The 26586-nt window shown below is 42.4% G+C and overlaps 1 protein-coding gene across 1 annotated transcript in view; it reads right to left on the bottom strand.

The window, feature by feature from the left end:
- The window catches only part of LOC134993223 (vomeronasal type-2 receptor 26-like), an 82802-nt gene that overhangs the window by 36876 nt on the left and 19340 nt on the right, over positions 1–26586 (bottom strand). The window contains exons 3-4 of the mRNA XM_063950855.1: positions 25729–26020; positions 12673–12975 (exon numbers count right to left, since the gene is read on the bottom strand). Of these exons, the coding sequence (XP_063806925.1) occupies positions 12673–12975; positions 25729–26020 (595 nt within the window). The remainder of the gene's footprint in view (positions 1–12672; positions 12976–25728; positions 26021–26586) is intronic.

Genomic DNA, 26586 nt, shown 5'->3' with positions numbered 1-26586 from the left:
TACAGTACATTACTAATAGTCCAGTGCTACATCTTACTGCTCAGTGTCAGTTCTAGTATCCTCATCAGTGCTCAGTATCACTGCTCATTGTCTTGTGCTACATTGTGTGGTGCTCAGTATATTACAGTACATTACTAATAGTCCAGGGCTGCATCTTGCTGCTCAGTGTCAGTTCTAGTATCCTCATCAGTGCTCAGTATCACTGCTCATTGTCTTGTGCTGCATTGTGTGGTGCTCAGTATACTACAGTACATTACTAATAGTCCAGTGCTACATCTTGCTGCTCAGTGTCAGTTCTAGTATCCTCATCAGTGCTCAGTATCACTGCTCATTGTCTTGTGCTGCATTGTGTGGTGCTCAGTATACTACAGTACATTACTAATAGTCCAGTGCTGCATCTTACTGCTCAGTGTCAGTTCTAGTATCCTCATCAGTGCTCAGTATCACTGCTCATTGTCTTGTGCTGCATTGTGTGGTGCTCAGTATACTACAGTACATTACTAATAGTCCAGTGCTGCATCTTGCTGCTCAGTGTCAGTTCTAGTATCCTCATCAGTGCTCAGTATCACTGCTCATTGTCTTGTGCTGCATTGTGTGGTGCTCAGTATACTACAGTACATTACTAATAGTCCAGGGCTGCATCTTACTGCTCAGTGTCAGTTCTAGTATCTTCATCAGTGCTCAGTATCACTGCTCTTTGTCTTGTGCTGCATTGTGGTGCTCAGTATACTACAGTACAATAGTCCAGTGCTGCATCTTGCTGGTCAGTGTCAGTTCTAGTATCTTCATCAGTGCTCAGTATCACTACTCTTTGTCTTGTGCTGCATTGTGTGGTGCTCAGTATACTACAGTACATTACTAATAGTCCAGGGCTGCATCTTACTGCTCAGTGTCAGTTCTAGTATCATCCTCATTAGTGCTCAGTATCACTGCTCATTGTCTTGTGCTGCATTGTGTGGTGCTCAGTATATTACAGTACATTACTAATAGTCCAGTGCTACATCTTGCTGCTCAGTGTCAGTTCTAGTATCCTCATCAGTGCTCAGTATCACTGCTCATTGTCTTGTGCTACATTGTGTGGTGCTCAGTATATTACAGTACATTACTAATAGTCCAGGGCTGCATCTTGCTGCTCTGTGTCAGTTCTAGTATCTTCATCAGTGCTCAATACCACTGCTCATTGTCTTGTGCTGCATTGTGTGGTGCTCAGTATACTACAGTACATTACTAATAGTCCAGTGCTACATCTTGCTGCTCAGTGTCAGTTCTAGTGTCCTCATCAGTGCTCAGTATCACTGCTCATTGTCTTGTGCTGCATTGTGTGGTGCTCAGTATACTACAGTACATTACTAATAGTCCAGTGCTGCATCTTACTGCTCAGTGTCAGTTCTAGTATCCTCATCAGTGCTCAGTATCACTGCTCATTGTCTTGTGCTGTACTGTGTGGTGCTCAGTATACTACAGTACATTACTAATAGTCCAGGGCTGCATCTTGCTGCTCAGTGTCAGTTCTAGTATTCTCATCAGTGCTCAGTATCACTACTCATTGTCTTGTGCTACATTGTGTGGTGCTCAGTATACTACAGTACAATACTAATAGTTCAGGGCTGCATCTTGCTGCTCAGTGACAGTTCTAGTATCCTCATCAGTGCTCAGTATCACTGCTTATTGTCTTGTGCTGCATTGTGTGGTGCTCAGTATAATTCAGTACAATACTAATAGTTCAGGGCTGCATCTTGCTGCTCAGTGTCAGTTCTAGTATCCTCATCAGTGCTCAGTATTACTGCTTATTGTCTTGTGCTGCATTGTGTGGTGCTCAGTATACTACAGTACATTACTAATAGTCCAGGGCTACATCTTACTGCTCAGTGTCAGTTCTAGTATCCTCATCAGTGCTCAGTATCACTGCTCATTGTCTTGTGCTACATTGTGTGGTGCTCAGTATACTACAGTACATTACCAATAGTCCAGAGCTGCATCTTACTGCTCAATGTCAGTTCTAGTATCCTCATCAGTGCTCAGTATCACTGCTCATTGTCTTGTGCTGCATTGTGTGGTGCTCAGTATACTACAGTACATTATTAATAGTCCAGGGCTGCATCTTGCTGCTCAGTGACAGTTCTAGTATCCTCATCAGTGCTCAGTATCACTGCTCATTGTCTTGTGCTGCATTGTGTGGTGCTCAGTATAATTCAGTACATTACTAACAGTCCAGGGCTGCATCTTGCTGCTCAGTGTCATTTCTAGTATCATCCTCATTAGTGCTCAGTATCACTGCTCATTGTCTTGTGCTGCATTGTGTGGTGCTCAGTATATTACAGTACATTACTAATAGTCCAGTGCTACATCTTGCTGCTCAGTGTCAGTTCTAGTATCCTCATCAGTGCTCAGTATCACTGCTCATTGTCTTGTGCTGCATTGTGTGGTGCTCAGTATATTACAGTACATTACTAATAGTCCAGGGCTGCATCTTGCTGCTCAGTGACAGTTCTAGTATCCTCATCAGTGCTCAGTATCACTGCTCATTGTCTTGTGCTGCATTGTGTGGTGCTCAGTATAATTCAGTACATTACTAACAGTCCAGGGCTGCATCTTACTGCTCAGTGTCAGTTTTCAGTATCATCTTTATCAGTGCTCAGTATCACTGCTTATTGTCTTGTGCTGCATTGTGGTGCTCAGTATACTAAAGTACAATAGTCCAGGGCTGCATCTTGCTGCTCAGTGTCAGTTCTAGTATCATCCTCATCAGTGCTCAGTATCACTGCTCATTGTCTTGTGCTGCATTGTGTGGTGCTCAGTATATTACAGTACATTACTAATAGTCCAGTGCCACATCTTGCTGCTCAGTGTCAGTTCTAGTATCCTCATCAGTGCTCAGTATCACTGCTCATTGTCTTGTGCTGCATTGTGGTGCTCAGTATACTACAGTACAATAGTCCAGGGCTGCATCTTACTGCTCAGTGTCAGTTCTAGTATTCTCATCAGTGCTCAGTATCACTGCTTATTGTCTTGTGCTGCATTGTGTGGTGCTCAGTATAATTCAGTACATTACGAACAGTCCAGGGCTGCATCTTACTGCTCAGTGTCAGTTTTCAGTATCATCTTTATCAGTGCTCAGTATCACTGCTCATTGTCTTGTGCTGCATTGTGTGGTGCTCAGTATACTACAGTACAATAGTCCAGGGCTGCATCTTGCTGCTCAGTGTCAGTTCTAGTATCATCCTCATCAGTGCTCAGTATCACTGCTCATTGTCTTGTGCTGCATTGTGTGGTGCTCAGTATATTACAGTACATTACTAATAGTCCAGTGCTACATCTTGCTGCTCAGTGTCAGTTCTAGTATCCTCATCAGTGCTCAGTATCACTACTCTTTGTCTTGTGCTGCATTGTGGTGCTCAGTATACTACAGTACAATAGTCCAGGGCTGCATCTTGCTGCTCAGTGTCAGTTCTAGTATCATCCTCATCAGTGCTCAGTATCACTGCTCATTGTCTTGTGCTGCATTGTGTGGTGCTCAGTATACTACAGTACATTACTAATAGTCCAGTGCTACATCTTGCTGCTCAGTGTCAGTTCTAGTATCCTCATCAGTGCTCAGTATCACTGCTCATTGTCTTGTGCTGCATTGTGTGGTGCTCAGTATACTACAGTACATTATTAATAGTCCAGGGCTGCATCTTGCTGCTCAGTGACAGTTCTAGTATCCTCATCAGTGCTCAGTATCACTGCTCATTGTCTTGTGCTGCATTGTGTGGTGCTCAGTATAATTCAGTACATTACTAACAGTCCAGGGCTGCATCTTGCTGCTCAGTGTCATTTCTAGTATCATCCTCATTAGTGCTCAGTATCACTGCTCATTGTCTTGTGCTGCATTGTGTGGTGCTCAGTATATTACAGTACATTACTAATAGTCCAGTGCTACATCTTGCTGCTCAGTGTCAGTTCTAGTGTCCTCATCAGTGCTCAGTATCACTGCTCATTGTCTTGTGCTGCATTGTGTGGTGCTCAGTATACTACAGTACATTATTAATAGTCCAGGGCTGCATCTTGCTGCTCAGTGACAGTTCTAGTATCCTCATCAGTGCTCAGTATCACTGCTCATTGTCTTGTGCTGCATTGTGTGGTGCTCAGTATAATTCAGTACATTACTAACAGTCCAGGGCTGCATCTTACTGCTCAGTGTCAGTTTTCAGTATCATCTTTATCAGTGCTCAGTATCACTGCTTATTGTCTTGAGCTGCATTGTGGTGCTCAGTATACTACAGTACAATAGTCCAGGGCTGCATCTTGCTGCTCAGTGTCAGTTCTAGTATCATCCTCATCAGTGCTCAGTATCACTGCTCATTGTCTTGTGCTGCATTGTGTGGTGCTCAGTATATTACAGTACATTACTAATAGTCCAGTGCCACATCTTGCTGCTCAGTGTCAGTTCTAGTATCCTCATCAGTGCTCAGTATCACTGCTCATTGTCTTGTGCTGCATTGTGGTGCTCAGTATACTACAGTACAATAGTCCAGGGCTGCATCTTACTGCTCAGTGTCAGTTCTAGTATTCTCATCAGTGCTCAGTATCACTGCTTATTGTCTTGTGCTGCATTGTGTGGTGCTCAGTATAATTCAGTACATTACTAACAGTCCAGGGCTGCATCTTACTGCTCAGTGTCAGTTTTCAGTATCATCTTTATCAGTGCTCAGTATCACTGCTCATTGTCTTGTGCTGCATTGTGTGGTGCTCAGTATACTACAGTACAATAGTCCAGGGCTGCATCTTGCTGCTCAGTGTCAGTTCTAGTATCATCCTCATCAGTGCTCAGTATCACTGCTCATTGTCTTGTGCTGCATTGTGTGGTGCTCAGTATATTACAGTACATTACTAATAGTCCAGTGCTACATCTTGCTGCTCAGTGTCAGTTCTAGTATCCTCATCAGTGCTCAGTATCACTACTCTTTGTCTTGTGCTGCATTGTGGTGCTCAGTATACTACAGTACAATAGTCCAGGGCTGCATCTTGCTGCTCAGTGTCAGTTCTAGTATCATCCTCATCAGTGCTCAGTATCACTGCTCATTGTCTTGTGCTGCATTGTGTGGTGCTCAGTATATTACAGTACATTACTAATAGTCCAGTGCTACATCTTACTGCTCAGTGTCATTTCTAGTATCCTCATCAGTGCTCAGTATCACTGCTCATTGTCTTGTGCTGCATTGTGTGGTGGCAGTATACTACAGTACATTACTAATAGTCCAGTGTCTTGTGCTGCATATTGCTGCTGTAGGGTGCTGTGGAAGTGTCCTATCACTGTGCATAGGTCATCATCATTCCAGTCACAGTGGCATCTGATATCTATCTAGTGGTATCTAATTCCAGACAGTACTGCCGTCTAATTCCAGATATATTACTAGCATATAATTCCAAACATTAAAAAATGGAAAAAAAAATGTGAAGAGTAAAATAGTGAAAAATCAAGATCCATTTCCACCAAGTGCTGAAGCTGCTGCCACTAGTCATGGCAGAGACGATGAAATGCCATCAACATTGTCTGCCAAGGCCGATGCCCAATGTCATAGCAGAGAGCATGTAAAATCCAAAAAGAAAAAGTTCAGTAAAATGATGACCCAAATATCTAAATTAAAAACGTCTGAGGAGAAGCGTAAACTTGCCAATATGCCATGTACGACTCGGAGTGGCAAGGAATTGCTGAGGGCCTGGCCTATGTTCATGGCTAGTGGTTCAGCTTCACATGAGGATGGAAGCACTCATCCTCCCGCTAGAAAAATTAAAAGAGTTAAGCTGGCAAAAGCATAGCAAAGAACTGCGTTTTAAATCACAAATCCCCAAGGAGAGTCCAAATGTTTTGTGGGGTGTGATGCCTAACCTTCCCAACACTGGACGGGAAGAGCATGCGCCTTCCACCATTTGCACGCCCCCTGCAAGTGCTGGAAGGAGCACCCGCAGTCCAGTTCCTAATAGTCAAATTGAAGATGTCACTGTTGAAGTACACCAGGATGAGGATGTAAAATAAAAAAGGGCCGACTAGATGGGCCAAGTGGTTCTTATCTGCCGTCAAATTCTATGTTTCTATGTTTCTATATGGGTGTTGCTGGCGCTGAGGAGGAAATTGACAAGGAGGATTCTGATGGTGAGGTGGTTTGTTTAAGTCAGGCACCCGGGGAGACACCTGTTGTCCGTGGGATGAATAAGGTCATTGACATGATTGGTCAAAATACAATAAAAATCACCTCTTTGGTGTGGAATTATTTTAAAAGAAATGTGGACAACTGGTGTCAAGCCGTGTGTTGCCTTTGTCAAGCTGTAATAAGTAGGAGTAAGGACGTTAACCACCTAGGAAAATCCTCCCTTATACGTCACCTGCAGCACATTCATCAGAAGTCATTGACAAGTTCAAAAATGTTGGGTGACAGCGGAAGCAGTCCACTGACAACTAAATCCATTCTTCCTCTTGTACCCAAGCTCCTGCAAACCACCCCACCAATGTCAATTTCCTCCTTAGACAGGAACGCCAATAGTCCTGCAGGCCATGTCACTGGCAAGTCTGACGAGTCCTCTCCTAACTGGGATTCCTCCGATATATCCTTGAGTGGAACACCTGCTGCTGCTGTTGCTGCTGGCGCTGCTGTTGTTGCTGCTGGGAGTCGATCATCATCCCAGAGGGGAAGTCGGAAGACCACTTGTACTACTTCCAGTAAGCAATTGACTGTCCAACAGTCCTTTGCGAGGAAGATGAAATATCACAGCAGTCATCCTGTTGCAAAGCGGATAACTGAGGCCTTGACAACTATGTTGGTGTTAGATGTGCGTCCGGTATCCACCATTAGTTCACAGGGACTTAGAGAATTGCTTTATGCAGTGTGTCCCCGGTACCAAATACCATCTAGGATCCACTTCTCTAGGCAGGCGATACCAAGATTGTACACAGACGTCAGAAAAAGAGTCACCAGTGTCCTAAAAAATGCAGTTGTACCACGGACATGTGGACAAGTGGAGCAGGGCAGACTCAGGACTATATTACTGTGACAGCCCACTGGGTAGATGTATTGCCTCCCGCAGCAACAACAGCAGCAGTGGCACCAGTAGCAGCATCTCACAAATGCCAACTCTTTCCTAGGCAGGCTACCTAGCTTTGTATCACCGCTTTCCATAAGAGGCACTCAGCTGACAACCTCTTACGGAAACTGAGGAACATCATCGCAAATTGGCTTACCCCAATTAGACTCTCCTGGGGATTTGTGACATTGGACAACGCCACCAATATTGAGCGTGCATTACATGTGGCCAAATTCCAACACGTCCCATGTTTTGCACATACAATGAATTTGGTAGTGAATAATTAAAAAAAAACACAGTGGCGTGCAGGAGATGCTGTCGATGGCCTAAAGAATTGCGGCCCACTTTTGGCATTCTGGCACCTCATGCTGAAGACTGGAGCACCAGCAAACACTCTTGAACATGCCCTGCCATCAGCTGAAGCAAGAGGTGGTAACGAGGTGGAATTCAACCCTCTATATGCTTCAGAGGATGCAGGAGCAGCAAAAGACCATTCAAGCCTATACATCTGCCTACGATATAGGCAAAGGAGGGGGAATGCACCTTACTCAAGCGCAGTGTAGAATGATTTATATGTTGTGCAAGGTTCTCCAACCCTTTGAACTTGCCACACGTGAAGTCAGTTCAGACAATGCCAGCCTAAGTCAGGTCACTCCCCTCATCAGGCTTTTGCAGAAGCAGCTGGAGATATTGAAGGAGGAGCTAAAACAGAGCGATTCCGCTAGGCATGTGGGACTTGTGGATGGAGCCCTTCATTTGCTTGGGTGGTCAATCTATTGAAATCAGATCACTACATTTTGGCCACCGTGCTCGATCCTAGGTTTAAAGCCTACGTTGTATCTCTCTTTCCGTCAGACACAAGTCTGCAGATGTTCAAAGACCTGCTGGTGAGACACTTGTCAACTCAAGCGGAACGTGACCCGCCAACAGCACCTCCTTCATTTTCTACCACCACCGGAGCTGACAGGAGAAGGATAACAATTCCAAAACCACCCGTGGTGGTGATGCAGGGCAGTCTGGAGCAAGTGCTGACATCTGGACATGCTGAAGGACCTGCCAACGATTACTGACATGTCTACTGTCACTGCATATGATTCTGTCACCATTTAAAGAATGGTGGAGGATTATATGAGTGACAGCATCCAAGTTGGCATGTCAGACAGTCCGTATGTATACTGGCAGGAAAAAGAGGCAATTTGGAGGCCCTTGCACAAACTGGCTTTATTTTACCTAAGTTGCTCCAGTGTTTAGTGCAGCCAGTAACCTTGTCAGCGATCGGTGTACGAGGTTACTTCCAGAAAATGTGGAGAAGATGATGTTCATCAAAATTAATTATAATACATTTCTCCGTGGAGACATTTACCAGCAATTGCCTCCAGAAAGTACACAGAAACCTGTGATGGTGGAATCCAGTGGGGACGAATTAATAATCTATGAGGAGGGGGATGTACACAGTGAAAGGGGCAGACTAGATGGGCCAAGTGGTTCTTATCTGCCGACAAATTCTATGTAAAGGGGTGAGGAATCTGACGATGAGGAGGAGGTGGACATCTTGCCTCCGTAGAGCCAAATTGTGCAAGGAGAGATTGATTGCTTCTTTTTTGGTGGGGGCCCAAACCAACCAATCATTTCAGCCACAGTCATGTGGCAGACCCTGTTGCTGAAATGATTGGTTTGTTAAAGTGTGCATGTCCTGATTATACAACATAAACTTGGGAGGGCATCATGTGCTGTTTGGGAATTATTTTTTAAGTGCCATCCTGTCTGACACTGCAGTGCCGCTCCTAGATGGGCCAGGTGTTCGTGCCGCCCACTTGGGTCGCTTAGCTTAGTCATCCAGTGACCTCCGTGCAAATTTTAGGACTAAAAATAATATTGTGAGGTGTTCAGAATAGACTGGAAATGAGTGGAAATTAGGGTTATTGAGGTTAATAATATTATAGAATCAAAATTACCCCAAAATTCTATGATTTAAGCTGTTTTTGAGGGTTTTAAAAAAAAAATACACCCGAATCCTACATAAATTTGAAAGGAAGGTTTTGACAAAACGCGTCCGAATCCAAAACACGACCACAGAACCGAATCCAAAACCAAAGCACAAAACCCGAAAAATGCCCGCTGCACATCTCTAAGGAAGGTGATAAAGTGTATGGAGATAAAGTACCAACCAACCAACTGCTGTCATTTATCACACACAGCCTGTAACATGACAGATAGGAGCTGAGTCTCTGGTACTTTATCTCTGTCCACTTTATCTCTCTCCACTGCTTAGTGAATAGACCACTATGGTATTAAGGGGGGCATGTACAAAGAAGTGATACAAGTAGAGAATTGAGCGAGTGGAGAAGTTGCCCATGGCAACCAATAAGCTGCTCTGTATGCTTTTATAGTATGCAAATTATAAATGTTACGTCAATGCTGATTGGTTGCATGGGCAGCTTCTCCAATGGCTCACTTCTCCACTTTATCACTGCTTAGTACATGTCCCCCTTAGTTTAGAATGTGCCAAATGTTGATCCTGGCAGTCCTGATATCTCTGAATAGCCCATTTTTTCCCGGACCAGGGATGGTGTGATAGTCAGCAGTTTGCCCATTTTGTATTTTGTCATCTTCTATGAATGACTGCACAGATACAGTAGAACATATTGTAATGATGATTTTTTTAACTCTGTTCAGTCTGCTGAAATAAGTAACTTAGGCCCTCATTCCGAGTTGTTCGCTCGCTAGCTGCTTTTAGCAGCCGTGCAGACGCTAAGCCGCCGCCCTCTGGGAATGTATCTTAGCTTAGCAGAAGTGCGAATGAAAGGAAAAAAAAATTCGAGCAGGTTTTTAGTAGCTTCAGACCTACTCCTAGCTTGCGATCACTTCAGACTATTTAGTTCCTGTTTTGACGTCACGAACATGCCCTGCAATCGGCCAGCCCCTCTCCCGTTTCCCCAGGCACGCCTGCGCTTGTATCTGACACGCCTGCGTTTTTCAGCACACTCCCTGAAAACTGTCAGTTACCTCCCAGAAACGCCCCATTCCTGTCAATCACCCAGCGATCAGCAGTGCGACTGAAAAGCGCCGCTCGACCTTGTGTGAAACTGCATTGGCTTTTGTGAAAGTACATTGCGCGTGTGCACTGCACCGCATACGCATGTGCAGAAGTGACGATTTTTAGTCTGATCGCTGCGCTGCTAATGACAGCAGCTAGCAATCACCTCGTTAGTCTGCTGATTTAGTGGAAACAATGTGCTAGTTCCATGCCAAAAAAACCACAATCTACTGTAGATGCTAGATCTTCTCCATATGCATATTGCTAGGTAATAAAGGGAACATTACATGTATTTCTATGTAGAGGTTGTTGCTTAGTCAGACAACTTTATTGCTGTTTGTCTTTATGTTTTCCACAGAACTAAGAAAAACTGTTTGACAGAGCAAATGTGACTGATGTAGGACCTGAGAGATTGACATGTTACCATGCGACTGCAAAAGTCAATGTCAAACAATTATCTCTCAATTTATTACATACATACAAATAAAATATCTGGGGTGGTTACTGGGATTGTAACACACAGCAGCACATTGGGAACTTAATTCCAGTGCTCCAGCCAGTCGCTACTAGTATATTGGAGTTTTGGAACAAGCCCTGTTCTTCACCTACAGTACTTTCTAGATACAACAAATCTTCTACAGTACATACAGAAATACACCTACATATCCAGTTCTAGTGATACTTGTGGTAATTCAGATCTGATTGCAGCAGCAAATTTGTTATCTAATGGGCAAAACTATGTGGGTAATTCAGACCTGATTGCTAGGCTGCGTTTTTGTACAGCCTGCGTTCATGTCTGAACTGCACATGCCTATGCAGCACAATGCGCATGCGCATTGCACAGGTATAAAGCAGATCGCCGCTCAGTGATGGGTTTGTGTGAACAATCCATTTGCACGCATGAACGCAAGGATATTGACCGGAAGAAGGCGTTTGTGGGTGGCAACTGACCATTTTCAGGGAGTGGTTGCAGGCATGTCCAATTGTTAGCAGGGAGGGTGTCTGACATCAATTCTGGTCCCAGACAGGCTTAAGTGATCGCATTGGCTGAGTAAGTCCTGGGCTGTGCAGAGACGGCACAAGATCTGTTTGTACATCTCTACTACACATGCGTTTGCACACTTGCACAGCAAAAATACACTCCCCCTGTAGGTGGCGACTATCTGATCGCAGCAGTGCAAAAATCACCTGCTAGCAATCAGGTCTGAATTACCCCCATGTGCACTGCATTTCCTGCTGTGATCAGATCTGAATGAGGGTCACTGTCCTTTAGTTGTGTCTGAACATGCTACTGTGTATCTGCCAATTACTGCTAATTATCTCTGTGACTTATCTGTCCTCTCCAGTCCTGGCTTTACACTGATGACTTATCTTCCTGAGATGCCTGCCTCAGACATAGATTGATTCCCATCTGCTCTTCCCACCACCCATGACCATATGTAGATCACTCCTTGACTTCCAACTACATTACCTAATTACTTTGTCTATGCCTCCTGATATAATATACTCCCCTCTTCTTTGTCACATTAGCTGCTTACCTGGGGGACTATGACATGTGCAGCACAGCAGAAAGGACAACATGGAGGGATCAGTGACATGTATATACTGGGTGCGCTATGATATACTGACAGCTACAACCCACCTGTTGGTATATAAGCAGTGAGGGATCCTGTGTTTGCTGTTCTTGCTGCACTTTGGGCCCGGTGGTGAGATTTACTCACAATAGATTCTATTCCCACTCTGTAGGTGGCATGGAACCAACAACTGAGTGTGAATTAGAGGAGGTGTAGGGATTCTGACTGCAGGTAAAATGTCAGAGGTTTGGATTCCGGAGTCACTCTCCTGAACACCGGGATCCTGACCACCAGCATTATAAGCACATCCTGTTTTTACTCTATACCCTGAAGATAAACAGGACCAATACAGACTGATGAGTCTGCAGAACCACTGACTGGATTAATGATCTATAATTATGCCACCAACCAATCGATTTGAGCCTAATATTATGGCAATAGTGTTGCCAAATACAAATCAAGAGCTCAATTCCGACAATTCTCTCGTCACTCTCTTACATACACACAACTTACTGTTTGCTTTAATTCAAAAGATTTAGCTTTATTTTTATGCAGATTCATTCTGTTCAGAGCATGAGCCAGAGCATATACTGACATGTATGTATAGTGGGGCTTCAATTCTGCAACGCCATAAATTGTCCCTGGAAGATGATTTTTGCCACTGCAATTATGTCCAGAAAACTGATACATAAACTGATATAAATTATTTTTGAAAATGTTTTGTGAAAGACATTTATAAAACAGGAGCCAAATATCTTCCAGTATTGGGTCATTCGTTCTTTCAAATGGGATTGCATTGTTAATAAAATGATTAATGTTGGGGAATTTTTTAGGAGGCAATATAAAAATTAAGCTACAATTTATGGATGGGAAGAAGATATCATCAAAATATTTTACATAAGTCCATGTGTCACTGAGGATTAATGTGAAATTTTCATTAATACCTTCATTCTCAAAAAAAATATTAAAAAAATGCATGGAACCAACACCACACATTACAATAATTCTAGCTGTAAAATGTTTCATCTCCTGAAGTTTCTTTCTATTAACGTCTAAATCAAAGGAAAGTTTAATGATAAACTCAATGCAGATCCCATGCTGGCTCATCAGTTTACTCAGTTCCAGTAATTCGATGTCCCCACTACCATCATTTGGTGTAATGACTCCAACCCAGTTCCAACCAAAATGTAGCAGACACTTAACAACAGCTGCAAAACGGTCCAGATCATCTGGGACAATCCGGGAAAACGTTGGATATAATTGTCTGTCATTTAGGACAGGGTCAGTGGCTCCATAATTGATCTATGGAAATAAAGTATACTGTTAGAAGTAGTAGATTAGTATAATAGCAGTAAAAGTGTAATCACTGGGGTAATTAGCTATATTCTAACATGGTACAGTATTTTGTGAATTTGAGATCAGTGCTCCAGCCAGATGCTTTTAGTATACTTGAGGTTTTGGAACAACTCCTGCTCTTCAACTATTATTTGGCTGCAGTCAAAATCCTACACATGGTAAATACACAATGAAGGAAGTATATGTATTTACTGAAGTTCTTGTAATATTACCTTCTCCTTGGATTGTGTGAACCTGCTGCTGCTTACTTGAAAATTACTGTTTTTGGCCCAGACCTCTTTGAATTCTATAGCATCTGCAATCCTGACCTTGCTTGATCAGTGGAGGAATATACAGATGTGTCCACGTACACCTTTCCAGTATCCTGTCACGTATGGCACAGATTAGCATGCCATGGACTCCGAGATTTAGCTATGTTTTGTGATTTTTCTTTATTGGCTTCTTTAACATACTACTTTATACATATTATTATGGCAAACAAAAATTCTAAAATCCATCCACTCGCTACTTGTAGAAAAAAGATTAGCTGTGCTATACATGACGTTCCAAATGTAGCAAAATATATAAGGTGAAAGTGGTCACATCTGTAGCGCAGAGTCCTGTACTGCAGGAGATCTTCTTGAGACTGTGAGTGAAATGATCCAACCTTATGTAGTCAGTAGAGGACAGGTACACACACCATTTCCATTTCAGAGAAGTCTGGCCAGAAGTTGTCTTCATGGATGAATTGGGGCCAAAAAGTTATACCTGTGATGTGGAAACTATGCAATCAGCTTCACTATTTATGAAAACATAGGAACTGGGGTACAGAAAAATGGCAGCAGGCGCTCTAGACTGATGATTCAAATGTTGAAATAATTGGCGGTAACAGAAAACAGTTTGTTCACCAAAGGGCTGGAAATCAGTACAATAATGAGTGTCTGCAGGCAACAGTGAAGCATGGTGGAGGCCCCTTGTAGAATATGGGCTGCATTTCAGAAAATGGATACATAATGAATGGTGTCCTGAATGCTGATTAATACAGACAGGTTCTTCTCCAGCATCATGACTATCTGGGATTACATAATGAGACTGAAGTATTTGAGCAAGCCTACATCCAAAGTAGATCTGTATCCAACAACTTAAAAAACCTCCACTGTGAGGAGCAATCAAGTATAAAAATCTACCAAGAAAAGACTACAGTCCTTCAAATGGATCTAAATACAATGTATAAATTCACAGATCCAACTCCTTCCCTTTCGGATAATCCCCAGTGCATCCAGAGGCCTACGTATGTAGCACAGAAAAGCACAAGATTAGGTACTTATCATATTATTTCAAACTCTTTGTACCTAAGCATAGTGTATTTATATACACCATTTCGTCTCAAATCTGCATTTAACCCCTGTGGGTACAAAGTCCTCATAGTATATAATTTTCATTTCAAGTTTGGCCAGTGCAGTTTCTGCATCTCGTGTTTTCCAATGTGGTTTAGCTATATTAATGTCACATATATTTCTCAATTCCTTAATGTCACAATTATGTTTGTCTTGGAAATGTGCAGAAACGCTATGCCTATCAAATCCCTTCCTAATGTTATGATTATATTCATTCAGCCGCTCTTTAATGATCTACTTGTACTATATGTCCAACATATTATAGAGCCCAACTGCATTCTAATAAATACACATTTTTGCTCCCACATGTAATAAAATCATTGATTTTTTTCTTTTTTATTGTTTACATTTGAAATATATTCAGTAATTTTACTTTCGGTTTTGCACATTATGCGCAAATTTTGCTCCCAGTGGGACTATTATATCGGAAGTATAGTGAGAGTCAGGAACACTAATACAGTTTAACAATCATTTATTTACAATACCATTGACAAGAATTCAAATATACTTATCCACGTTCCTTAAGGCGTTTATACAGGATGGTCAGAGTCCTAGCATAAGGTGTAGTCCCAGGGAGCCTTCTGTCACTGCACAGCGCCTAGGTCTTGTCAGTAAAAGGAACCCTATTGCCAATCTCAGGTCTCAATGGAGGCTGCTATCAGTATGACATGACACTCTATTTAACCCAGAGTCTAGGAGGTGGTGAAAGAATCCGATCTCTATACACATGTCATTGGAGTCCCTGGTCCCTGGTACAATATTGTGAAATCTTGTTGTATTGTATTCTAATGTAAGATAAATAGCCTTTACCTTTGCGTAATTTAGATGTCTAGGCCACTTGATCAAAGGTAAACATCTATTTGTTGACCATGAATAGACATATTGTCTGACACACATTCTCTGTGTGCTCCCAGTGTGACTAGGTGGACGGATCATACTGAGAACGCTGGAATACGATGGAGCCACATCAGATGAGCGCGGTTCTATCTGTACAAAAAAGTTACTAACAGGGACATGATACAAACTACCGGATATTAGTGTGAATGAGGAATTACAACTCTTGCAGCAAATCAAAAATGCTGCAGGACTGGGGAAGGTCCTAATCATTAGGGATTTGAACTATCTGGATATAAATTGGAAAACCAAATCAGATGACACAGCCAGGGAAAACAAGTTCTTAACGATGCTAAAAAATCATTATTTGTCTCAAGTGATCTAAGAACCAACTAGACTAAGGACTATACTGTATCTGGTACTAACTAATAATGTGGTGATAATATCAAGTACTAAAGTAGCGGAGACCTTGGGAAAAAGCGATCATAATATAGTATGGTTACATTCGATAATAGTTTCAAAAACAGCTCTATAAGGGCACAACTAAGATCTTACACTTTAGAAAAGCAAAATTCATAATGCTGAAACATACACTAAAGGAAATTAATTGGAAAACTTTGGGGGTAATTCAGAGTTGATCGCAGCAGCAAAGCTGTTAGCAAGTGGGCAAAACCATGTGCACTGCGGGTGTGGCAGATATAACATTTGCAGAGATAGTTAGGTTTGGATGGGTTATTTTGTTTCTGTGCAGGGTAAATACTGTCTGCAATTTAGATTTCAGTTTTAACACCCATCACCTAAATCTAACTCTCTCTACACATGTTATACCTTCCCCAGCTGCAGTGCACAGGGTTTTGCTCAACTGCTAATAAATTTGCTGCTGCAATCAACACTGAATTAGGCCCTTTGTTTCATTTTAAGGATCCAGCTGAAATGTGGGAGGCTTTTAAAACTTTACTGAATAAGAACATTCATAAGTTCATTCCCATGTGCAGCAAATGTAGGAGTAGTTTATTCAAACCAATGTGGCTTTATAAAAGGATAAGGTACAAATAAATTAAAATAGGCATGCATTCAAATCGTTTAAATCCACCGGGAAGGCAAAATCATTCCAATATTACAAATAATGTAACATAAAATGAAAAAAGGAATCAGAGCTGCTAAAATATAAAACAATTAAACTACTGTATATAAACAGTGAAAGGTTAAAAAAGGGGAACATAGGACCATTACAGGGTGAGTTGGGTGTCTTGATTAATGAGGACAAAGAAAACAATGAATTATTTAACTTTTTTTTTCATAGGTATTTACTAGAGAGGTTCAGTTTGTTGGAGTAATGCACAACAAAAGCCATGATAAGGTCCCATTGCTAAGTGCTTTGTTAAATGAGTAAGTAGTCCAGGAGAGACTAAGTAAAATTAAGATAAATAAATCTCCAGGTCCTGATGGTCTTCATGCTAGGATTCTTATGGAGCTTCACTCAGAATTAGCAAAGCCTTTATATTTGATTTTCTATGATAGAATTCCATCAGTCTTGGAACCAAAGGGCTGGTGTATAGCAGAGGAAGTCCCAATATTTAAAAAGGGAACTAAAACTCATCCCGGAAATTATAGACTTGTAAGTTTGACAAACATAATGGGGAAAATATTGGCAGGTACATTATAATAAGGGATAGCATACAGGAGTTCTTGGAGACCTCCAAAGTTATTAATAGGAACCATCACGGTTTTGTGAGGAATAGGTATTGTCAGACTAACTTAATTAGTGAACAGTATATGAAAAAGTGAGTGATAATGTAGATCAGAGAAAAGCAGTACTGGAACTGATGTCAGACACCCACCCTGCAAACGTTAGGACACACCTGTGTTTTTTTAAATACTCCCAGAAAATGGTCAGTTGACACTCACAAACACCTTCTTCCTGTCACTCTCCTTGCAATCGGCCGTGCGAATGGATTCTTCGTATAATCCATCGCCCAGCAACTATCCGCTTTGTACTCGTATAATGCACCTATGCATTGTGGTGCATACGCATGCGCAGTTCTGACCTGATCGCAGCGCAGCAAAAAATCCAAGTGTGTGATCAGGTCTGAATGAGCCCTAATGTGTACATTTCTGGGGTTATACTATAAAAAAGATATCATAGAACTTGAAAAGGTTCTGAGGCGAGCCACCAAATTGATTAAGGGGTTAGAGGCACTGGAATATGAGTAAATGCTTGCTAGGTTAGATATGTTTACACTCAAAAAGAGGCGTCTAAGAGGAGAGATTATTGTTACTTACAAATTTATAGCGGGACAATACAAAGAGCTATCAGGCGATTTTAAAAAAATCTGTACACTGAACACGCGGTCACTCTCTGATGTTAGAGGAGAAAAACATTTCATATCCAATGCAGGAAAGAATTCTTCACAGTAAGTGCAGTATGGATTTGGAATTCTCTGCCAGAAAAGGTAGTATTAGTGGAATCAGTCAATATGTTTAAAAATGGATTAGATAAATTTCCTAACCAAAAGAAATATCCTAGGATTTAGCGTTTAAAAAAGAACATATTTGAGAAATATTGTGAATTACAGTTTTTAGTTAAACTTATTAACATAACTGCACCACGGTCATTATAGGGGTATGGAACTCAGGGTGGACAGTGTCTAGGTTGACACCCAATAGGTTGACACGTATTGGTCTACAGTGGCTAGGTCGACACTTGAAATAGGTCAATATGACCATAAGGTCGACATGAACTAGGTCGGCAAGAAAAAAGGTTGACAAGTTTTTGATTGTTTTTGTGTTGTTTTCTTCGTAAAGTGATGAGGAACCTCAATTAGTGCCCCGTGTCCATTTCGCATGGCTCGCTTCACTTCGGTCAAGGTGTCTCGCTACGCTACCGCTGTGCTCGGCACAGGTTACTGGTCCCAATCGTAGTCCACGTGGATAAAAACAAAGATGCATTGTGACATGGATTGGGTCTCTGTATTATTTTGCATCTTTATTAGTTGCTTTATTATCACATACTGGTATCTTACACAACAACCATCGCTCTGGCATCTGTCCCACAAGAATTATTGCAGACAGGGAGGAATTGCTGAGGATGTATACATCATGGGATGAATCAGGATAGCCGGATACTTCACTCATGTTTATAAATGTCATTATATTTATCAGCCACAATGCCCAATATTGTGCTCTGGTGCTATCTATTGCATAGTAATAGATTACGTTTGATGTTTATAAGTATAAATATGTGCTCTATACAACTCATTAAGCAGCTGCTGGTGCTCTGATTGTTCCTGCAGGGTTATCTCAGTCAGGTGATAAATTGTATTGTGTAGGTGGGAGCAGAAAATATCATAACCATGGTCACCCATTTTTGATATTTCTACACTGCCCCATATGTTTTTGTGTACTCAAAAAGTAATCACTAACAATTTCCTATTATTAGAAAGAGCTTAGAAATCAAAATTGATCATCTAAGATCAGTCTAAACAGTTTGGGATTTGGGGTTTGATTTGGAGTTCGATTTAGAGTTCAATATCAAATTGAACTTTCTTAAATTAGGGGATTTCATGTTGGTCTATGGGAAAACATTGATATTTTTAAGAAATGCGATTTCTATTGGGATATGAGTTGAATCTGTCTTTATTATTGACATTTTATGTGGTCTTTAGTAAATCAACTACAATCCACATTGAATGGAAATCAAATTGAAACAGAATGCTAAATCCCTTAAATCATCAAAATCCAACTTTAGTAAATTTAGCCCCTGGTTTCAAAATATTTGGAAAAAAAGATGTATTAGCACCCCGACTTTTAAAAACCAGCATCAGGCTCCACTAGTCCACAGCCAAGTGTCACAACTGAGGGTTGAGGCTGACTAAGGGAAGCCTCAGATGTAGGGGCTGGCATGTTGGTGAACCATTGAGATGAGATTAGGTTCCTAGACAAACAGGATATTAGAACACCATGAACCTAAAGGTGTGACCACAACAATGGAGTAAAATATAACAGTCAGTTTATTGAACACACAGTATAAATCTTGGCAATGAGATATCCTCAACAGTGAGTGCAGAATGAAAATGCAGTACAGTTCCTGGGAATGCAACTGGTATTTGAGACTGTGGCTATGCAGAACAAGATAACAAAGTCCTTTCCAAAATCCGTAGTTGGAAAGTTTGTGGCCACAGTAAACTGCTGTAATGAGGAATGAGCAAGTACTGCACAGTAGGTGGCAGGCAGGAGACTGGGATAGGCACTGATACACTGAGGTTGAAGAGATGTAGATAGGATTGCCAGAGACTACTGGACGGAACTGGTGTGAGGAACGATGTGCTGAACTCACCATTGGAGCAACAGTTCGATTGTGAGCATTGATGGATACTGTGGTCCGACATTGTGTGGAATGATATGCAGGATGATATATGAAGTACCGCTGTAGGCAGACGGTAACACCAATCACTGCTGGAGGCTGAAAGTGATGTAAGTGACATGCTGGAAGCTTGAAACAAGTGACACTTTACCACAGAAGCTAGTGAACAATGCTGTACATAATGCAAGCAATAACGATACCAGGACACCGCTGGAAGCTGGAGGCAGAATAGAACCAATGCTGGTAGCCAATGTCATGTCCTCAGTAGAAAGCCAGGAAGCAGAGCTGGAACACTGCAGGAGTCAGGCTGCACCACAGGAGGGTGATTGCTGCCGATATTTTGTAGAAGCTGAATCACAGGAGCTGGAATACCTGGAAAGTCAAGCTGAGAATTCACCAATCAGGAGAGACATGTATGCAAGGATTGACAACCAAAGCACTGACGATTATTCAGCCCTGGAGCAGGATATTTGTACCAGCTGATGAGCAAGGATTGGCTGGATAATGAAGGCAGAGTTCAGAGAGCAGCGGATAGGCTGAAAACAACATGTGATGAAAAACAAACATGGCTTGCCCCATGTTTGAAACTGGAGGGAAAGTCTTTGTACTTACATGTGAGAACCAGTAGTAATGGTGGATGAGGCTGTGCAGGGCAAGAGACGCCATACTTTAAACAAATGGATATTTTGTATAATGTGGCCTATATACAGAGTAGCAAACTTCATACTTGGAACTCTTAAACTCAGATTTTTAGTAGACAATCAAACACGGTCACCTGGTTTGAGGGCTGGAATTGCTCTACCCTTATTGTCTGCAAACTTTTTGTACCTTGAGGAAGCTTTCAAGAGAGCTGTCCAGATATTTTTCCAGTTTTTAGAAAACTGACGAAAGGCGACATCAGCTGCAGGTACTGCTGTTGCTGCAAGCGGTTGAAACTCTGGAACCTTTGGATGGAGACCGTAGCTGGCAAAGAATGGCGTAGAAGAGGATGAAGAGTGGCACTGGTTATTATGACATAATTCGGCCCATGGAAGAAGATCAATCCAGTTGTCTTGAGAAGATGATATATAAATTCGGAGGAAGGACTCCAAGTACTGATTCACCCTTTCGGTTTCCCCATTTGTTTGGGGGTGATAAGCGGTGGAACACTTTAGCTTGACTTGTACCCCTTTCACATTACACTAAAAACCCGGTATCGACACGGCATATTGCCGTGTCGAAACGGGTCAGTGTGCGATGTGAAAGATTCTTTTAAAAATTAGCGGGTCGCCTGACCTGGTAATTCAAGCCAGTAAAAAGAAGGGTTCTTACCTGGTTGATTACCGAGTCAGGCGTAGTGTGAATAGGAGCCGTTCCGATGCGACACGTCTCCCATTCACAGCATAGGCAGAGGCGGCGCAGGAGATGAGCTCATCTCCCGGCGCCGCCTCCACCCCCGCCCCTGCTGCTGCTGCGCCCTCCGCTGCTATGGCAACCGACCCGGTATATTGCTGGGTCGGAAAGCCAGCAACGGAGCGCAAATGCCAGATCCCACCGGTAAGTACACTTTCTCTTATCGGGTAGGATCCAGCATTTGCGATCTGAAAGCAGCATTGGAGTGGTGAACACAGACTTCGCCAGAATTTGGCTACGATCTGTACACCTCTATCAGAGATAATCTCTTCTGGAAGACCATGTAGTCTGAAGATTTCTTGAATAAAAACTTGAGCCAGCTTGGAAGCTGATGGAAGACCGGTGAGAGAAACGAAGTGAGCCATCTTGGTGAACCGGTCAACTACCACCCAGATTTATTATACTTGTTACATTCAGGAAGATCTGAAATAAAGTCCATAGATAAATGGGTCCATGGGCGATGAGGAAACGACAGGGGTACCAGTTGCCCAGCTGGCAATTGGCAAGGTACCTTGTGCTGGGCACATTTAGGACAGGATGCAATAAACTCTGCAGTGTCTTTCTTCAGGGTCAGCCACCAGTATGATCTGGAAATCAATTTAAAGGTTTTCTAAATACCCGCATGTCCGGAGAAGCGAAAGGAATGCACCCATTGCATGAGCTTCCTTCTAAGGGACGGTTTCACAAAGCTTTTCCCTGGCGGCGGCATAGAGTCAACTCTCACAGCGAAGAATGCCACTGAATCGAGTATGGGATATTTACCAGTAGACTCAGACTCATTTTCTTGCTCCCAGGAGCGGAAAAGAGCATCAGTCTTACGATTCTGTGACCCTGGACAAAATGAAAGTTTAAAGTTAAACCTGGAAAAGAAGAGTGCCCATCTGGCTTGACCAGAGTTGAGGCATTGGGTGGCATTTAAGTACAGAAGGTTCTTGTGGTCTGTGTGGATAGTGATGGTATGAGAAGCTCCCTCCAGTAGATATCTCCATTCTTCATGAGTGAGTTTAATAGCTAAAAGTTCTTGATCACCAATGGCATAATTATGCTCAGCAGATGAGAACTTCCGTAAGAAGAAGCCATAGGGATATAAGTGGCCATCCTCGGCTCTTTGAGAGAGCACAGCGCTGACTCTGACTGAAGAGGCATACACCTTTAAGGTGAAGGGTGAGCTGGTATTAATCTGTTTCAGAACTGGAGTGGAGACAAACTTCTGTTTTAGTAGATAAAAAGCTTGAGTAGTTTCTTCCGACCACTTGGAGGGATTAGCACCTTTTCTTGTAAGAGCAGTAATAGGTGCTACAATAGTAGAGAAGCTTCAAATTAACCTCCTGTAATAATTGGCAAACCCCAGAAATCTTTGAACACCCTTGAGTGTTGTGGGTATTGGCCAATTATGGATAGCCTGTCGTTTCTCAGGATCCATCTCTAATCTGGAACCGGACACAGTGTACCTCAGAAACGGAATTGACTTGACCTTGAAGACACATTTTTCCAATTTACAATAGAGATGGTTGGCACGGAGATGGGACAGAACTTCCTTGACCCAATGATGATGCTCCTTTAAGTCATTAGCAAAGATAAAAATATCATTGAGGTAGACCACAACATGTCGTTAGAGGACATCACAAAAAATTTTGTTCACAAAATGTTGGAATACTGCTGGAGCGTTACTGAGTCCAAAAGGCATGATGAGGTACTCGTAATGTCCATCATGGGTGTTAAACGCGGTCTTTTACTCGTCACCCTTACGGATACGTATGAGATTGTATGCACCCCTCAGGTCCAACTTGGAAAATATGGTGGCTCCACTGACACGATAAAATATCTCGGCGATAAGAGGCAAAGGATACTGTTTTTTCACTGTGATGTCACTGAGCCCACAGTAGTCAATACAGGGTCGCAGACCACCATCTTTCTTTTTCACAAAGAAGAAGCCTGTGCCAACCGGTGAGGAGGAAGGTAGAATGAAACCTTTGGCAAGGTTTCCTTTAATATACTCCTCCATGGAGTGGGTTTCTGGAAGCGACAACAGATTGGTGCGTCCTCGAGGTGGAGACTTCCCTGGAAAGAGATCAATGGGACTATCCCACTCCCTATGAGGAGGAAGAATATCTGCAGAGAATTTACTAAAAACATCAGTGAAATCTTGGTACGGTGAAACATCTGTAGACTTGGAAGAAGAGGTGCAAGCTGGAAGTACCTTTTTATAAGACAAGTCTCTGAACAGGAAGGACTCCATGTCAAGATATGCGTAATCTTTCAATCAATTTGTGGATTATGGAGACGAAGCCATGGAATGCAACTGATATTTGAGACTGTGGCTATGCAGAACAAGATAACAACGTCCTTTCCAAAATTCGGAGTTGGAAAGTCCATGGCCACAGCTAACTGCTGCAATGAGGAATGAGCAAGTACTGCACAGTAGGTGGTAGACTTGAGACTGGGATAAGCACTGATACACTGAGGTTGAAGAGAAGTACATAGGATTGCCAGAGACTACCGGACAGAACTGGTGTGAGGAAAGATGTGCTGAACTCACCACTGGAGCAACAGTTCGATGGTGAGCATTGATGGATACTGTGGTCCTACGTTGTGTGGAATGATATGCAGGATGATATATGAAGCACCGCTGGTGATGATATGAAGCACCGCTGTAGGCAGATGGTAACACTAATCACTGCTGAAAGCGATGTAAGTGACATGCTGGAAGCTTGAAGCCAGTGACACTTTACCACAGAAGCTAGTGAATGATGTTGTAGATAATGGAAGCAATAACGATACCAGGACACCGCTGGAAGCTGGAGGCAGAATAGAACCAATGCTGGAAGCCAATGTCAGGTCCGCAGTAGAAAGCCAGGAAGCAGAGCTGGAACACTGCAGGAGTCAGGCTGCACTACAGGATGGTGATTGCTGCCGGTATTTTGTAGAAGCTGAATCACAGGAGCTGGAATACCTGGAAAGTCAAGCTGAGAATTCACCAATCAGGAGAGACATGTATGCAAGGATTGACAACCAAATCACTGACGATTATTAAGCCTTGGAGCAGGATATTTGTACCAGCTGATGAGCAAGGATTGGCTGGATAATGAAGGCAGAGTCCAGACTGCAGCGGATAGGCTGAAAACAACATGTGATGAAAAACAAACATGGCTGCGCCCATGTTTGAAATTGGAGGGAAAGTCTTTGTACTTACATGTGAGAACCAGCAGTAATGGCGGCGGAGGCCGCGCAGGGTAAGAGACGCCGTACTTTAAACAAATGGATATTTTGTATAATGTGGCCGATGTACCGAGGAGCAAACTTCATACTTGGAACTCTTAAACTCAGATTTTTAGTAGACAGCCAAACACGGTCACCTGGTTTGAGGGCTGGAATTGCTCTACCCTTATTGTCTGCAAACTTTTTGTACCTTGAGGAAGCTTTCAAGAGAGCTGTCCGGATATTCTTCCAGTTTCTAGAAAACTGACGAAAGGCAACATCAGCTGCAGGTACTGCTGTTGCTGGAAGCGGTTGAAACTCTGGAACCTTTGGATGGAGACCGTAGCTGGCAAAGAATGGCGTAGAAGAGGATGAAGAGTAGTAATGGTTATTATGACATAATTCGGCCCATGGAAGAAGATGAATCCAGTTGTCTTGAGAAGATTGGCTGGATAATTAAGGCAGAGTCCAGAATGCAGCGGATAGGCTGAAAACAACATGTGATGATAAACAAACATTGTTGCGCCTATGTTGGAAACTGGAGAGAAAGTCTTTTTGTACTTTTTATGTGAGAATCAGTAGTAATGGCGGCTGAGGTCACGGAGGGCAAGAGACACCGTACTTTAAACAAATGGATATTTTGTATAATGTTGCCATGCCAGCACTGCCGCGATCACAGAAGAGAACCTTGAGACACAGACCTGCAGCGCGCTGCCCGCAGACAGCACAGTTGGAATGCAGGCCTGGAACGCCGGGCCAGTCTCAGGAGTCAGTTAGCAGGTAAATAATGGGTTCTAATAACCCGGATCTTCACACCTATGACACATTTATACAGGCCCCTGTGGCCATTGCATTACCCCCTCCCAACTACTCAGCCATGGTGGGGTTTTCTTTTGGGTTTTCTGGGTTTGCAAAAACACAGGTGTGCCCATGTATTTTTAAGGGGGCCTCTGACATCAGCGATGACCACTTCCAGCCTCTTGTGTCACAAGAATGACCTTGCCTTGCACATATAGGAAATTGTGTGTGGTTTTGTGATCAGACTGCATATTGTGATGTATTCACAATTTCTGCAATATGTATTTTTTTTACTATTTCTGTGCAGCAACTATTGTATTTGATTGCAACAACTAATTTGTAGTAGAAATTGCAATACTTAAGGTCTCATGAGCAATTAAAGAACTCACAGGACAATTGTATTATTGCAGGATGTGTGTGCCCTTATAAGTAATGTTCATTATAGACTTGATTCCACTATGATAACATGCATAAAGCAAAGTTTTGAAACCCAAGACCCCCAGTACCAGAGTTACTCATATTATTCAGGAAGTATGTACCACAATGATGAAATACCTCTATTTGTAATATAAATGCACCTTTCTAAGAAAAATACAATGGTGGAGATATATTCAGCGGCCCCAAGAGGCATAGAGAAGAACAACAGCCAATGAGAGACAGGCACATTTTAGGGAGAAATGTGAGGATATTGGCAGGTACTGAATAATAAAATACAGATAAAATACAGAGATCACTTACCTGTGGGTACTGGTACAGACTCAGTAACTGGGCCATCACATGGCTTGTATGAAAATCAGAATCACCAACAAATCCAAAAACTTTCTCATGTTTCATACAGGAATAATTAGGAGCCTCCATCATTTCTCCAGACAATATCTGTAGGACATAGCCTAAGGTTTTCTTTTGATCCCCACAAGTGTCATATATGTGATAACCCAAAGTCACATTGGGGAGAAGGTTGGGGTCCTTGTTAATTTCACCAATTGCAAAGATTAATGCCAGGATACTTCTGTACTCTTCAATGTCAGGTCTGCAAAATGTTGAGTATGTGCCACAATTAGTAAGCCAATCATTAACTGCTGATTTTTAATTTCTGTAACCCAATGTTTAGTTAGTACACTCAAGGGCAATAATTCATGGCGGACAGCTGCAAAATTTCTGCGGGAAGTGTCTATAAGGATCTCTACAAGATACACCTGAGATTTGGCTATACAATTTCATGGACATTCCTGTTTCAATATATTTAAAAAATCACTACTCCGGCATTTGATGAACACTGCAGAGAGCCTCAGTTTGCCCGAATGTGTCTCTTTGGTTCCAGAGTATAGACCATTGAATGCTCATGGATGACCTAACCTCTTTCATAAAGCTTCCTACTTCTGATTTTGTGGCTACCTGGAATAACTGGTTAGCCTTTAAAGAAACCACTGGATACGATGAACACATTTTCTTTTACTCATCTACACAGCGTAATTAACTCGAATGACTCTCATCCCCTTCCAACTTCTGCCCCTTTCCTTCCCCTATATCCTATCACCTTTCTTTTGTCTTTTCTTATCCATTCCTTTCCTATTTACTATAGTTATCCTAGTATTG

This window comes from Pseudophryne corroboree, unplaced genomic scaffold (genome assembly GCF_028390025.1).
Source record: "Pseudophryne corroboree isolate aPseCor3 unplaced genomic scaffold, aPseCor3.hap2 scaffold_1267, whole genome shotgun sequence".
NCBI lineage: Eukaryota > Metazoa > Chordata > Amphibia > Anura > Myobatrachidae > Pseudophryne > Pseudophryne corroboree.
The sequence above is the reverse complement of the archived record's forward strand: the minus strand, read 5'-3'. Positions and strand labels throughout refer to the sequence as shown.